The sequence below is a fragment of the Haplochromis burtoni genome, unplaced genomic scaffold (assembly GCF_018398535.1).
Source record: "Haplochromis burtoni strain Fernald_Lab_line unplaced genomic scaffold, NCSU_Asbu1 Contig_31, whole genome shotgun sequence".
Taxonomy (NCBI): Eukaryota; Metazoa; Chordata; class Actinopteri; order Cichliformes; family Cichlidae; genus Haplochromis; species Haplochromis burtoni.
In genome coordinates, this window is record NW_024582392.1 from 249,366 (window position 1) to 265,215 (window position 15,850).

At 42.7% G+C, this 15,850-nt stretch overlaps 1 protein-coding gene across 2 annotated transcripts in view; it reads left to right on the forward strand.

Moving 5' to 3' along the window:
- lima1a (LIM domain and actin binding 1a) overlaps nt 1–15,850 on the forward strand; it is a 28,625-nt gene that overhangs the window by 6,984 nt on the left and 5,791 nt on the right. For both annotated transcript variants that reach the window (XM_005918734.2, XM_005918733.3), the window contains exons 2-5: nt 407–593; nt 2,804–2,849; nt 7,012–7,431; nt 15,280–15,337. In XM_005918734.2, the coding sequence (XP_005918796.1) occupies nt 469–593; nt 2,804–2,849; nt 7,012–7,431; nt 15,280–15,337 (649 nt within the window). In that variant the 5' untranslated portion in view covers nt 407–468. The remainder of the gene's footprint in view (nt 1–406; nt 594–2,803; nt 2,850–7,011; nt 7,432–15,279; nt 15,338–15,850) is intronic.

A 15,850-nucleotide genomic window follows, 5' to 3' on the forward strand; every position in this document is an offset into this window, starting at 1 on the left:
TAGTCGCCCCTGGCGTTCAGTCAGAGCAGGGAACAGATGGTCAATGGCTGTGTGACGCGGTCTATTGACTTTCTGACTCAGATGCAGAGGCCGCTCCGTGCTGCAGTGGTAACATGGACCAGCTGTGCAGTGTGACAAAATGTATTGATTCTCTGTGAAGTTTTACACATGAACAAACTGCTTCCCTTGATATAAAAGCCTGTATTTAAATGCTCAGACCCAGACTGTTTTTAGCACCATGAGATGAGTGTCATAAAAATTTGAATGCACAGGAAGGGTGTTCCTCTGAGCTTGATTTAGAGTGGCGAAAGGAAGCAAAGCTGGCACCAGACGACGCGCTCGTTTGCCTTAGCTCAGTGTTTAATTGGCTGAAGGTGCTCCTTCTATTTGTGTCCCCTCCTCTCAGAGGTACGACTTGTGTTCCTGGAAAGCTGACAGGCAGACCGATCACTCAGACCTACAGCAAACATGGCCTCCGTTGCACCGTTCAGCCGCAGGCAGTGGGCATCCCAGTCGCTCAGGGTCACCGCCAAAGAGCTGTCAATCGTCTCTGCCCGGGGTAAAAACACCGCCATCGCAGAGCGCTTCTCCAAGTAAGTCCAACCTTAAGTTTAATAATTTACCAGCAGCCACTCAGCAGATCTGTCTTGACTTTGTACACTTCAGAGTTTTCTGCTCTCGTCATGAGCGCAAATTAGGTCATAGGTTTCCTCTCAACATTTTCTTGCCATTCAGCTTTTCTCAGTTTCCCGTTTTCTTGAAAGATGTGACTATCACATTGTCGACCTTTAACGAATTGCTCCAGTTTCACTCATCCTGTCTGGTTTTCAGACTTTACAGAGTTAAACAGTATCAGATTCTTTATGGAGGCCCCTCACCATTCAGGGCATCCCCCTTTACCGCATATCAAGTGACTAACTTGGAAAATGAGACGATGCACGGTAGTTGATCAACTTGACCACTAGGTGATAGTAGTAGTCTGTCAGTTGGTGGGGAATATGCAGGTTTTTGTGTTTTGTTTTTTGTTTTTTTGTTTTTTTCCTGATTAACATTAATTGTGTATTTAACACTTATCCTTACTATGCACAAAAACAAACTTTTAAGCCATTGAACTCTGCAGCCCTCTCACATCTAAAGACAGGAGACCTTGCAGGGTCACTCTTTACAACAACCTCCTGAGATGGTTTTCCATCATGCTACTGGTGTAAATTTACATGAAGAAAACTGCTGATCAGCTGAAATGGGAGAAGCTTTTGGTTAGAGCTGCCCTTTGTGTGTGTGTGCAGTGGGTCAAAAGAAAAAGAAGACACTGTAGACACAGATCAGATAAGGAAGTGAGTGCATTTACTAGTTGTTGACAATCTTCATGCAAATGAACTTCACTATTTGCAAGAGCCATGACGACAAAAATGAACATAATCAGGGGTTGGCAGGTAAATGAAACCTGAAATCTGCTCTGCAGCAGGCGGAGGAGACCCACTTGGGAATAAGTCCGACCACCTGCCTCGATTTGAAAGCAAAAGTTCATATTACATGAGCTATCCTATTATCTTGGCAGCTGGAAATGAAGAATGTCATCCAAATTAAGTCTATGGTGGCATTATCATTTCTCCATAAATGTTTGCAGTGTCTCATTTTTTTTTTCCTTACCAAGTAGGAGTGGAAAAAACAAACAAACCCACATAACTAGCAATGTAAAATCTAGTCTTTAGGTTCTGTTAGCAAAACTTAAATATTCAGTGCAGGACTCAAGAGTCGGTCTTTAAAGCTGGCTGTTGTCCTCATTGATTAGATACAATGTCTCTTTTTGCTGTTGGCTCTGTGCAGAAACAGCCACATCTGGCTTATTAGTGTTAATGTTTCCTCAGCACAGCTGAGAGGCTTTGAGCCAAACTTAATTTGGACTCACTGTCCCAAACATGATTTTTGTCTCCGGGTAGAAACACCTGTGAAGGACAGCAGTGGTTCAGCTACAAACTGGCCGTGTTTGTTGTCAGTTTGGGGCTAAAATGTGTGGTGCAGCCAGTCTGAGGCTGAAGATCTGAAGCGTTGAACAATAAAAAGTGTCGACTGTGGAGAATTTTGTGTTTTTCATACCACAGTTATTCATATTTGATGTTTTATTTGAACTTCAGCGAAATCCGCTGCTACTGTTTTCCCTGTTCTTGCCTGCTTGTCAACAAATCAACTTTCTCCTGACACACACGAGAAATGAGAAATTAAGCAGAACGAGTCACTTGTTAAAACTTGTAAACCTCTCAGCAGCAGACACATTAATATAAGACAGAGATTAAGGACCATAATTCCCTTTGTTTAACAGGGCAAATGATGAGAAGATGAAAATGATTAGTTTCACTAATTGTATGATGATGTTTGCTCTGTTGAAAGGATTAGTTGTGGGTTATTCATTGATGGCTTATATTAATGTATACAAGTCACATACTTTTTGCTGCCATCCAGACTTGTAAATTCCTGCTGGTTATCGGGGTCTCAGAAACAAAACAGGAAATGAATCTTCAATCAATTAAAATACTTTATCTTAAATAAAACCTGGCCAATAAAATCTGTTTCACTCTGAAACAATGACTCCACTCCCTCTGCGTACTTTGTGCAAGACGACACGTGATGATGTTTTTCCAAACAGTTTTACTTTAACACATTAACTAATTTATTGTTTTTGGAGAGAAGCGGGAACATTTATTTATTTTTCTAACGAATTTCCTGGGAAGCGGTTCTGCTTCTTCCTCACTGGGCCTCATCCTCTCAGTTATTGTTTATCTGAAGCAGTTTTTGTCCTCCACAGGTACCAGATGGCAGCAGAAGAGGGCAGCATAGAGAAGAAGAAAACGGTGCGTACATTCAAATTCACTCCTGTATGTCTGTGACGATTCGTTGCTTCCCAGCGGTGGAAGAAGTGTTTTCTATCATGACCTCAGTACCTGCTAATTAATGCTGCTGCTGCCGTTAACACAGACCCACAGAAGTCGAACTCCATTCAGTGAGTCCTGTATCCCAAACGTGCCACATTTTTTAATCTGAAAAGCTTCGACACTTTCTATTTTTAATTCACAGAGGGGAAAACTTCACCCATCAGCAGCATCTCATTCCCCATATTCATACGAGTATAAACTGTAGATAAACTACTGCGTAGACCCACATGCTCTGCTGCCAAACATCATTTCTTAACATTTTCCCAAAAACTATGTGGACATGCACAGACCAAACCCTCGTTCTCTCAGTTCAGTGACCTCACTTGCTCTTTGTTTACTCCGTTTCTGTGTGGAAATCTCGACTGTAGTAATGTGACTCATTCTGAAAGCTGATTAAAAGCCTTATTAAGGGAACTCCAGCTGTCAGCTAATAACAGAGCAGTTGAAAGGATAATATTTGGCCTTTCAAATGCAGTGTTAAAATATAAACCCTAAACTGCTCTCAGTCTGGCGGAGACTCAAATAACTGCTTGGAGACGATAATCTTGGAAACATCTCCAGCATGCAGCAAGCTCCAGCAGTGAAATTATTCTGTTATCGCTTTGGGCATCAGCTGTTCTGCTGCACTGATAACAAGGAGCCTCCGTCACACCTGGTCAGCGTGGTGACTCGGGCCCTTTCCACACACGGGAAGCCTTTTCTACACTTTTGACCCCTTTGTTTCTTTTAAGTCATTGAAAATGAAGTAAAAAGTAAAAACCTTCTAAGTAACTCTGACATTTTTTGTTCTTGCAGCATCAGAGGTGTATGTCTCTTTAGTGTAAGGGCATTTTCTGCAGTGGTGGATGTGAACCAAATATTGTTTCTGTTAATCTTATTATCTGCAGTTTGTACATGCTTTCTCACAAACGCACACGTGTTGTTGTTGTTGTTGTAGTACCACCACACTGCCTGTCCAAACATCACTCACTTCTTCCCCTCTCAGCTGTCTTAGTTGGCCTGATAATATTTTCTTGCTCGGCTTTGATGCTGCTGTCGTCATGATTTGTCACTATATAAAGAAAATAGAATTAAACTAGGCTTCTGATTGGCCAACATTTCTGTAAAGTTGGTTAAATCATCACCTGTTGCTTTGTCATTTTGTTTAGATGTGGATGGAGATATTTTTCACAATATATCCTTGTAGGTGGGATGTTTTTAGAAAGTAAAGTGGAAAACACAGATGTAACTGTGGACGTAGCTTCAGGTTAGGACGGTAAACGGGCGGCTTTATACGCCGGTCACTCTTTGCTTTGAGTTTACTTCTTAACCAAATTAAAGGCTCATTAAATATCAAATCAGAGCCACTTTTTACAGCAGGTCTCAGTTACTGTGTATATCATGTGGGTTAGTTCTGCAAGACTTTGGTTTGAGCTGCCTGGTCTTTTTTTTTTTCTGTTTGTGTTTTAAAGTTCTTGTAAAATGTATCAGAAAAGTGGATCCAACTACATGGTCACTATGTTAGGGCCACGACTGTGAAACTGCTTTATAACTACGTGCAGCCAGAGGATTTATATAAGCAAAGTTTTCTTGTTGATCCTCATCAATACAAAGAAAACTCTGCTGCCTCTAAAACCTTAGACCCTCCTGTGCGATGAGGTCCGGAGAAGTGATCGGTCCGTAGGTGGTGGGCTTTGCTGATCTCCTCTCTCACACCTTCCTAACCCTGAAAACTTGAGCTTAAACCTGAAGTTGCCTTGTAAAGCCCAAACCCCGCCCCCTCTCCCTGGTATTTTCTACCAGGTTGCACAACATCTCATCATTAAAGACAATCTTGCATTCCTTCCCCACGTCAAACTTCTCAGGGTGTCAAATCTGTTGTTGTTGTTCGTGTAAATGCTGAATGGCAGTTCTGTCGAATTTCTCTGGCAATCCCTCATTTCCTGAGAGGAAGACTGGAGCTAAAGGTGTTCCTATCAAATCCAATCTCTAAACTAAACATCAGATGTAGATACCAGCCCGGGAGGCTTATCAGGAGATTGGTATTTATCCAGGTTCAGGCTCTGTGCAGTTCTTTGTGAGAGTTTTTATTTTTTTAAGGTTTCCACCTCCCTCCCCTTTACCTTTTTCACATTTCCTGTCTTTATTTTCCCTCCTTTCCCTCATCGACTGTCTGTTTCTGATTTTCTCTCCCTCCTTCCTTACCTCCCCGCCCCCTCACCCTTCGCCCCCTTCACTCCCTCTCCTTCCTTCCCTCCTTCCTTTCCTCTGTGTCATAGAAGGGGGGGTGGGCTAGTTGCTTCATTCTGCTTCATTCTGATCACTTCTCAAGCCTCTCACATCTGGGACAGCCTGTAGCACTTCCAGCCGGTCAGCAGACACCAGCACACACACACTTTCACAGCATTTTCAACTGGACAGCCAGGTCGTCTGCCTCACTCTCAGGTTTTTGACACACACACAAAAGGAAAAAAGTTTTTCTAGCTTTCTTTTCAGCTCCAGGTTTATAGATGCGCATGCAGAGCAACTCACGGCTCTTTTGTCTTTCATGCAGGACTTCCTGTTTCCTTTTCATGTCTTTTCCTTTTGTTACCTAGCTCAGACTGTGCACACTCTGCTTGCAAGAATGCGAACATGTAGTTTAATGTCAGTGCAGATGCTGTTTGATTTAGTATAAATGTTTTTAGCGTCATTCAGAAATCGGAGAGTCAAAGTGGCGTGTGTCCAGCATTGATGGAATTTATTGACTAAACTAAAAACAGACTGAGAGCAGCTAGCATCCCTCAGTGGGAGTCTCCTCTGCCAGAGCCTCAGAAATTGTGAGTCATCATAGTTTGTTGTGTGATTGTTTGTGTGGTTGGCAGTAAAAATGAGGGTTATCTTCTCTGTGGTCTCTGCTGTGTTTGAATTCTTCACCCAGCAACCTTTTCATCTCATTGCATCTGCACGATACACAAAACTAGAGCTGGTTAACTCTCAAAGTTAACCAGCAAGGCATGGATGGAAGGTTTTGTGAAATGTATGCATGCAGACTTTAATTAGATTGCATTGTAATGTTTTGCAGTGAACCATGGAGTATTAAGATTTCCTGCTGCAGAAGCCTGAAGGCAGATACTTGGTGCCCAAAGTGACGATAAAAACGTCTGAAATGACAGATAAGAGCTGGACTAACTCGTGTTTAGAACAACCGTCATAGATAAACGAAGCATCTGAGTCTTAAATGACCAAAACAACAAAGTCCAGCAGAGTGTGTGCAGGACATGTTTTACAGCTACAGTCGGGTCAGTCCCAGGTTCTTGTAGTTCTTGTATCTCTTCATTCTCGTGCATTAAAGTCCAGCTCATTGGGTGATTTATTTACTGAGTGGAAACATTTTTACTGCTAATTCATTTTTAAGCAGACACTCAAAAGGTTTTCTGATTCAAGATTCTTAACATATAGAGTCTATATTTGTTTTTTGTGACATTTTTCAGTAAATAATATAAATTAATAGACTTTTTTTATGCTTAAATCCGTTTTTTAGGCTCTTGTGACCTGGAGGCTTAAAGCCAAACTCGTCAGGTGATTTAACAGTTGATTAATTTGCACAAACATCAGACGTATTCTAGCGTGTACTCCCTCTAAAAAATGTGATGCTACACTTGTTTTGAATGGTTATCTGGACAAAAATAAGACTTGAAGCTTACCATCAGATGACTTTTTTTTCCCAGGACTTTCTTACAATGACAGAAAACTGCACTTGCACTGTAGCGCATTACAGACTTGTGCATCTGACCCACATCGAGTTGTCTTTTCAGATATGAATCTTTTCTTGTTTCCTGACACGCAAACAAAATATGACAGCAGAAAGGTTTTGGATGTATAATCAGAAATGCTCTGTATTGTTTGGAAATATATTTCAGTCTTTGCATATCCAATATTTTTATGTCCATATCTTGTTTTGTTTTTTGAGGATGGGAGGAAAATGAACCTAGATGGTGTTAATTAAATTGACATTGAGATAAAGAGTCTTAAGATTTATTGAAACTAACAGTTATAAAACTGTTTCACCTTTGATGCTACAGAGGTAAAAAATTTAACCGAGTGACTGTTTCCTGTTCAGGTTGTGGAAGCTCTACCCTCGACACTGTGTGGCGGGAACCTGAGTGCTTTAAAGAAACGCTGGGAGCAGCAGCAACAGCAGGAACCGCCGTCCATCCAGAGATCCCAATCTCAGGCCCCTCTGACTCCAGTCAGCACGTTACCAGGCTCCAGATCTGCACCTTCATCCCAAATCAAGCTTCAGCAAGACTCCCTAAAAACTACAGTACTCTCACAGGACCAGGATACAGAGATCCAGGTTCACAGAGTAACCAGAGAGACCAGCCAGGACATGACGGACATAGAGGCGAAGCCCAGCAGAGATTCAGAGGAGCAGGAGGGAGCGGCGGCATCGGCAGCTGAAGTGCCCGAGTGCGAGAAGCCCAGCATCCCCCTCAACAGCCTCAAGATGATGTTCGAGAAAGGAGAAAGCCCAGAAAAGGCAAGTACTGCTTCTCTGTGAGTTTGTCCTCATTTCAACTTTTAGGCGTTTCTGTTTCAGTGAAATATATTTTTATTTTCAGTCTTAATATAGAAACTTTTTATTCCACAGCTTACTCTACTTACAATCTTCACGAGTACCTAGTTTAGCTTCGTGTGCCTACATCTGATGAAGCATCATACATTAAAATGAATCAGAAATTGAGAAGATAAGTTAGTAGTCTCGACTTCCTAAAACTGTCCACTTGTTCTCAAAGAAGTCAGATCCCCCCCAGTGCCGTCATGCTGATAGTCACATGGTGTAGCCCCACTTCACATCCTCCTCCTTTAAAAGAAACACACACTCAGCTGACTCGCACATTTCTCTCTGCAAAGATCCCTGAGAGATCTCTGCTTCATGCTCCCCGAGGCAGCTAATTGTTGTTTGTGGAGCATAAAAGTCGAGGAATTTGACGTCCAGTCATGCATCAGCTCAAGGCGTGTAAAATGAAAAGTGCTCGTACTCCAAAGTGTGGCACATTAACAAGAGCCACGCTGTTTCCTCAATAGAGAGCGACCATTTTATGACGAGCCACTGTGAGGCTTTCAGAGGTGGACTGATGAGTCCGAACTCAATGTGCTTTACAAATTTAAATTTGGGGTTTAGCCTTTAACTACCGTGACCTCCCAGTTATGTAAATGTAAAAATACTGAAATAAACATGACCACTTATAAATAAACCAGCAATAATAAAAAGTAATAGTTAGAAATTCTAAAATACAAATGCTAAAAAAGACAAAACGGTTAAAATAATAAAAATACTAATATAACAAAAACACTTCCAGTTAAAGGGCTCATTACAAACTGGAACAGTAATTAAAAATGTGGTGATTAGACACTAAATATGGAAAAATATGTGTGAGCTAATGAGTGCTTTAATAGTGGTGAGTTAAATATTTAAGACATGACCACATAATATTTATTAATAAAGATGTGGAAATGAAAGCATGTATGACCTTCTCAAGAACGCCACTAAAAAGGGAGGAAAAAATTTCATTTAGACACGGTATGATTAAACGGCTTAATTGGAAATAAAAGCTGTGTCCAGCTCCCGGGGGGGCAAATACACCAGGACATAGGAAATTTTGAGACATCTGGCTCTAAATATCAGAGAGATGAGATAAGATTTGATTTAGATTACTGGGAAAATAAGTGAGTCATCAGCATAACAATAAAATGGGCGTTAATAATGGGACCCAGTGAAAGACGTGCGCTCTGCAGTTCTTCTCAGTCCTACAAAATCAACAACTCGACTTACTGTTGATTCACTTTCACTCAGTTTTGACAGAGGTTCAATTTTTCTATTATTAAATTTGATTGTTTGATGTTTGTGGTGCTCAGTGGGAAGAAGACCTCAGTATTTAAAAATGTTACAAATGTATAAATTGTCATTAGGCCAGAAAGGATAAACTGTTGACAAAAAGGTGAAAATGGTGAATTTGTTGGCTTTTTTTGGTTTATTTCTTGTCATCTTGGTTACCCCAAGAGGCTTGGTTCTTCCCGAGGTTTCTTCCAGTTTTTCCTTCCCTTTATCTCCATGCGTTTGCTCATTTTTTTTCTCTCAAGTTTCAGCTTTCGCGTTCATGCTGCTCCCAATGTTTGGAGGAGCGGGGTGGACGGCTCAGTTTTCAGCTGATTCATGCTTTAAAGCAGCGGTCCCCAAACTGCTTATGTCCGACAATATTTTCACAGACTGGTCTTTAAGGTGTCGCGGATAAATACAACAAATTAAAACCAGTACCGGTACCAAAAAAAACCGAAGATTTATTTCAAACACACGGGAAAAGATCCAGGGAAACAGAGTTGACGATAAAAACGATAAAAAAAAAAAAAAAAGATTAAAAACCCTGAAAACCATAAATTTCATATCAGAGCCTCAACTCTCGCGGCCTGGTACCTAACGATTCATGGACTGGTACCAGTCCGTGGCCCGGGTTTGGGGACCGCTGCTTTAAGGTGCTTCCATATACTGATTCTAATTCTGTTGTGAAATTGGACATTTTATAATGTAGGTCAGTGGGGATGAACTCCACCTTCAAGTGCAGCTTTGGTTTTCAGTCCAGGAAGAGATTAAATTAATATCCAGGTGCCATTAATACAAATTAATGGCACCTGGATATTAAGGTCTTAATGTGGCACAGAGGAGGAAGATGCACAGATAATGCTGAGCAGGATTGACTCTCTCAGTTTTGGCTTAAGAGTCTGATTCTTCATGGAAACTTTTTTTTTTTTTTTGTTAACAAAGGACAAAGAAGGGGTTGTGAGGAAACATGGGATGAAGAAACGTGCAGTAAAACGTGGCGTTTAAACAAAGACATCCGCCACTCTCCTCTCCATACCCGCCTCCTATGTGGGCTTTTAAAAAGTGAGATGAAGGAGCACTCTGGGGAGCTGGAGGGAAGGAGTCTTTTTATTGCTCGCTGCATAGTTGTCCTTCCAAAGGAGGGCTTGTTTGGGGAAATCCTCGAGCTGAAATACAGGATCTATACAGTTCTGTAGACACAGTGTCCGGGGCTTGTACAATAGGCTCCACTGTAGGGCCGAGGCGGGCTCTCTGCTTCTTTGTTGAGCTCCCCTTCACGGGGCAGATGATGTCATGGTGCAGCAGGCTGGCAGACTCATGACTGCAGACAGCTGATCTGCACTCTGAGCCTCGTCAGACAGTCTCCCCCCAAGGCCGTCAAAGCTCTCCGCCTCCCCTCCCCACCTCATCAATCACCCTTGTGCTCCACTCTCTGCTCCTCAGCTCCACCTCGCCCCTGTTTTCTCTCTTAACCCTCACTGCCACCCATCAAAGACCTCCACCCTTCTTTTCTTTGAAGCCATGTTATCTCGGATGGCAATTCCTTTGAGGTGAATGGTCTAATACCTCTAATGTCCCCTGGCTTTTTCTCGCACTGTCATGAGCATTTTCATAACAACTACTGAATATATTTGGTATGAAATCATGGACTGATATCAGCAATCACTAAAGCTTTGACCAAAATGTGTTCTCCGGACACCAAAATGTCAGTTTTGCACTTAAGCATTCAAGTCCAGGTCAAAATCATCATAATCTCTCCTTTTACAGTCTTAAAAGTGTTACTTTATTTTTATTTTTTTAAGTACATGTATTATAAATTTCCACTGTGTGCTGACTGGCGCTGACATAGGAAAAGTGTAAAAGCAACAAAAACTTGGCTGTTCGGCCAAGCATGACGTGTGGTGTATTTTGCACAGAAAGTGTTTCAAACAAGCAGCAAAATGAGTAATCCCAATGCTCCTCGACTCAGAAAGTCTCCAAGTGATAAGATGGCTTATATTGAGAAGTTTGGATTCATTTCGGATAAATCTCAGATCATTATGGAGATGCTAAGCGCTCTTTATCTTGGACCTAACTTTCCTTTGGTTTGTTTTTAGTACTGCTATACTGTTAGCTGAAATTTGATGTTGTGATGTTTGCACATGAGGTGGTCCTCAGCGAAAATTAGTACTTTTTCTGCGTAAATTGATGCACGATAAGTCTGTTTTTGCAAATATGGTATTGTCTGCCAATCAATCGACTCCTTCATTCTGCATGCTGAAGTTTTCTTGGAGTTGCCCCTTATGAATCGGTGTGAGTGGATGTTTGAACACATGGGCGTAGATAAAACGGTGTGCTTTAACTGCTTAACTCTATAAGTACCACTCCATTTACCAGTAAACGAGTCTGAATTTAATTAAAACCTGATGCATGTCCTAGCATTCTGCTAATGCAGGCTGATTTTTGTGGAAATTGTCTGCTGCTGCTTGCTTTATGCCTCATATCAAAGGGGTGGGGATGCCTAATAATAAAATGGAAAAAACCTCTGCATTTGTCCAACTGTGGACACACATTAGCAAAAAATATCACCATCGTGTGAATTACTGGGAGTCCTAGATGGCGTGACAGACAGACGTAGCTTTGGGATCTGACAAATGAAGCCAGTGTGGAATTGCTTTCATTATTTTTATTTAACCCCCGTAAATATTTTCCTGATGATTTTATGGGCTCGGTCACTAGTTTTGAGTCTGAGATTTAATTAGCCAATATGTGACATCACGGTGTTTCCGCCTATTTTAATATGTGACATCACGGTGTTTCCGCCTATTTTAATATGTGACATCACGGTGTTTCCGCCTATTTTTTTTTATTATTTTTTTTATACCATCTTTAGTAACAGAATCGATATTCACTACCTATAATTTGGGGGATATTTAGGAAGATTTACTCAAACAAAATCAACTTTCTCCAGCCTCATCGTCGTCTGTGTGACGCACGTTAGCATCATCACTGTGAGCATGCTCACATTGGCCTCTCTGAGCTAAAAGCTAAACGCACTAACAGATCGGTAAAGAGTTTGTCTGCGTTTATTCCTCCAGCTCTTATCTAAACACCCCCCTCTACATCCACTCCCCTCTCTGGGCCGACTCGATGCACTCTGAAATTAATTGACCCTCACCCCTCCTCCCTCCCACACAGCCCAGCTCAGCCCCAGCCTCCCTATCCTCCCTGAGTCACCTCCCTGAGTCACCCCCCTTACTGCACCAGCTGCTGCTTCTCCGCCTCCCTCCTGCCCCACATTGCTCCTCTCTGTAGGCCCAAAGCTTTATTCTGATGCTGGGGGGCCGTGAAACACTTAAACAAGAAAAAAAGAAAGAAAGAAAGACCATCTGTAAAACCACGGCACACTCCCGTCATCATCCCCACCTTCATCCGACCACACCCCTCTTTGAGCAGCACCCCCTAGGAACACCTGCTCCTTGTCGCCTCGAATATTCCCACCCACCCTGCCCTTCATCCTCCTCCCCCTCCCCTAAAGCCATCTCCAGAGGGTCCTACCCCACATCTCCCCTGCGATAAGCCACAGTCTGTGCCTCCCCGCTCTGGAGCTGCAGGTCTTGCCGGTGCTGGATTCAAACACACAATCAAACTCCGTGAGAACCGCCTTCCCCTCAGTCTCGCCGCCGACGACTCATCCTCTGTGGCTTTTTTTGTCCTCCCTCTTCATTTGTCTTCGCGAGAGGTAGCTATGACATATGGTGTTTGTGGCTTTCTTTGTTTGGCTCTGAGACAGTCTCCACTTTTACTTTCCCTGCTTGTTATTTTATTGACTTCTGTGTTGGACGAGGATGTTTGCGCAGCAGCTGAAAGGGGCCTTTTAAGGCTTCTCAGAGTCCACTTTATGGACTTTATCAGTAGCTCCTTTCAACTGTGTCAGCTCACTTTAAAAACAGTGTTATTGTGTGGCTTGAACTGGGTATATTAACACCTTTAAAGGGTGTTAACTGATGCCGCAGGTGCCTTCCTGCTCTTTGTTTGGGTAAGTCTTAGTGTAAGAAGAAGTCGTTGTCTCTAGTAGACTCTGGTGTGTGTGTGTGTGAGGTGGGGTCATGAGGGGAACTGAAGCTCGCTCGGTCTGTCTGTTTAGGAGCTTTAATAGTATCAGGATTAGCATCAGATTCTTTGTCTGGCCCACTGATCCAGCCTTTCGAGACACAACCTGGCCTCGTATGCTTGTTTACATGCCACTCAACCCCTCATGCACACACATGCATGCAAACCAGTCTCGGACCCCCCTCCTCCTCATCCTCCCCTTCATCCACAAAGCTGCACCTCCGGTCTGTGGAAGCTAATCCACCCGGGGGAATAGATCCATTCTTATGAAGATGACCGTTTCCTTTGTTGTGATTCGTTTCTGTTCTTAACGCCCCGCTTAGGGCCTGAGTGTTGGTGTGTTTTCCTGTTCACAGCAGATGATTCAGTTCTTTCTTAACCATAACGTGCATTATTAATTATTGAACTCACTCCTGACTCAGACTCTCAGATTTGCCCCTTACCCGCCCTCAGATTACATCATCTGTGATGATCTGGTTGTCACTGCTCAGTTTTTAAAGGGGTAGAGGTTAAGCCTAGAGGTGCGAGCTTTGGAAATCCTGCTTCTTTAAGCTGTTATAATCTTAGTTTTTTTTTATTAGAGTCATGTGAGTTATTCAATGTGAAGAGAATTATCTGATTTTGCAGTTTCTCTCATTTTGCTGGAGGATTTAACACCTTTCCTATCACCTTTTGCTGAACTCTCACCACTTTTTTGTAATTGTGACATTCGCTGGCACCATTTAATGAGCAGCAGTTGAACATTGTGAAGGTTTTCCCACAAAGAGGGAACACGAAAGTTTAAAGGATGAGGCTGGACTTTCCCAGTGCAACACTTTTTTTTTTTTTTTTTTTTTTTTTATTCCTCTCTCTCAAAAGTAGTGAGTTTGTGGACGCTGTCTCCACTTTCATTTACTTTAGACAGGGTGGACATTTGCACTGAGATCACCTCAAAAATGAAATTTTCTTATGTGTTTAATGTAAACATCCATCTGGGTCCACGTCACAGGGTCGTAGTCTGAGCAGAGATGCTCAGGCTTCCCCCAGGTAGCACAGTAAGGTATTCCCAAGCCAACTAAAAGACAAAGTTTCTCAAGCATGTTATGTGTGCGCTCAGGGGTTTCATCAAAGGTGTGCATGCCAGAGATGCCTCACCTGGAAGTTGTCCAGGAGACAGCCAAATGAGAATGAGAATCACCTGAGCCTCATTTCAGTGTGGAGGAGTAGCAGCGTTACTAAGCCTTCCTGAACGACTGAGCTCTTCACCTTATCTCTAAGACTGAACTCAGACGACCTTCTAAGAAAGATCATTTCCACCACTTGTCAGCGATCTTTCCTTCTACACCCAGTTCGAGGCCATAGATGGTGGGAAAGAGATCGACTGGTAACTCGAAGCGTCACTTCCACGTTCAGCTCTCTTCACCAAAACGGATCACTGCAGACGCTGCACCAACATATAAAAAGTCTTTGAAGACCAAAAACTCTCCAGTGTGTAGTTTAAGGAACGCATCTGTCATATCAGGCGTTTAGCACTTTGTTCTAAAACATCTTTACACAAACACAGGTTCACGGTCAGTCTAACTGAAAACTTGTTCTTGTCTTTTCAAAATACGTACAGTTCCCACTCACTGACTCTGAGGCACATAACAGATAAGATGTACAGATAATGCTCGTTGGAGGTTTGAACGCTTGTTAAATAAAGTCTTCTTTCACCTTCATGCATTTATTTTTTTAGAGAAGATAAAGTGGAAATGCATAATGTGTTACACAAATGAGGTTTAACTTGTCTCAAACATACTTTCATCCAGTTTTTTCCATGATGTAAGGCCACTCTGCCTCAGCTTTATGTTGTGAAATGTTCCCGAGCTCGACTTGCCGAAGCCTGCAGAGCTCCGAGCCTGTCAGGACTCGGGCCGAAGCCAAAATCCTCCCCGTGGCCCCTGCAGCCTAAAGGCTAAATGTGCTGTGCCGCTGTTTGTCCCGTTGCGTAAGCCGTACCTTAAATGGCATGAGACGGATGATTTTGTGCCCTGAAGTTTGGGGGAGATGTCCGACTGGGGAATTCCCCACGTTCTGGGCAGATGCTCCTTTGTTATAAAGCAGCAGGTGTTCTTTTCTGCCCTGCAGCAGAGAGGTGATCGGTTTGTTTTCTGGCTGGTGGCTGAGGGCAGACGGGGTGTCTTGTCTCAGACACTGAGCTCATAAGGGGATTAAAGTGGTTTGGACTGCACAAACACTGTGCCGCTCTTGACCTCTGTGATTCTCTTACCTTTGCATTTCCTCGGTCTCTCTTTGATCTTTCTGATGGTCGGGCTTTAGCTTCCAGCCTGTTGGCTCTACCAGGTGAAACATGTGAGCATCAAAGGACTGCATGTGTTTTCATCTCTTTGCCTTATGTCGGTTTGTTTTCTTCATCTGTCTGTTTTTGCGTTGCAGGCATCCAGAGAGCAGACAGGCCGAGGAAACGCTGGCAGCATGGACCAACTACTAGGAGGTACATGCTTCTCTTTAATGTGCTTTCAGGGTTTTTAGGGGGCAGTTTGTTTGAGAGGTGATCGACAACACACACCAAATGACCTAGACGGCAACGGCTGATGTGAAATTAGTGTTGCATGTTTCTTATAATGTGCTTTATTCTATCTATGAGTGAGCCTCGCATTTCTTTTTAGATGTGGACAAAATTTAAATGTCATCAAATACCAAAACAGTAAGCGACAGAGTTTTATTATTGGCAGAATGGAAACCTTCTGTAATGCACAACTCAGCTGAATGTAAGTCGGTGAATGGCTTCATCTTCAAAAACTGCTGTCGGTGGATAAAAAGACAGCTGTGCGCTACTTCGCACCTCTGCCGAATCTTAAAATATCCTCCACACCACATGCGACTCAGACGGCACACTCAGTCATTTCATTGGCTAATGGTTCATGGTGGTTTTAATTTAAAGAGGAAGTGAAACTCTTTGACATGTAAGAGGCAGGTCATCCTTTTTTCTTTTCTTTCTTTTCTT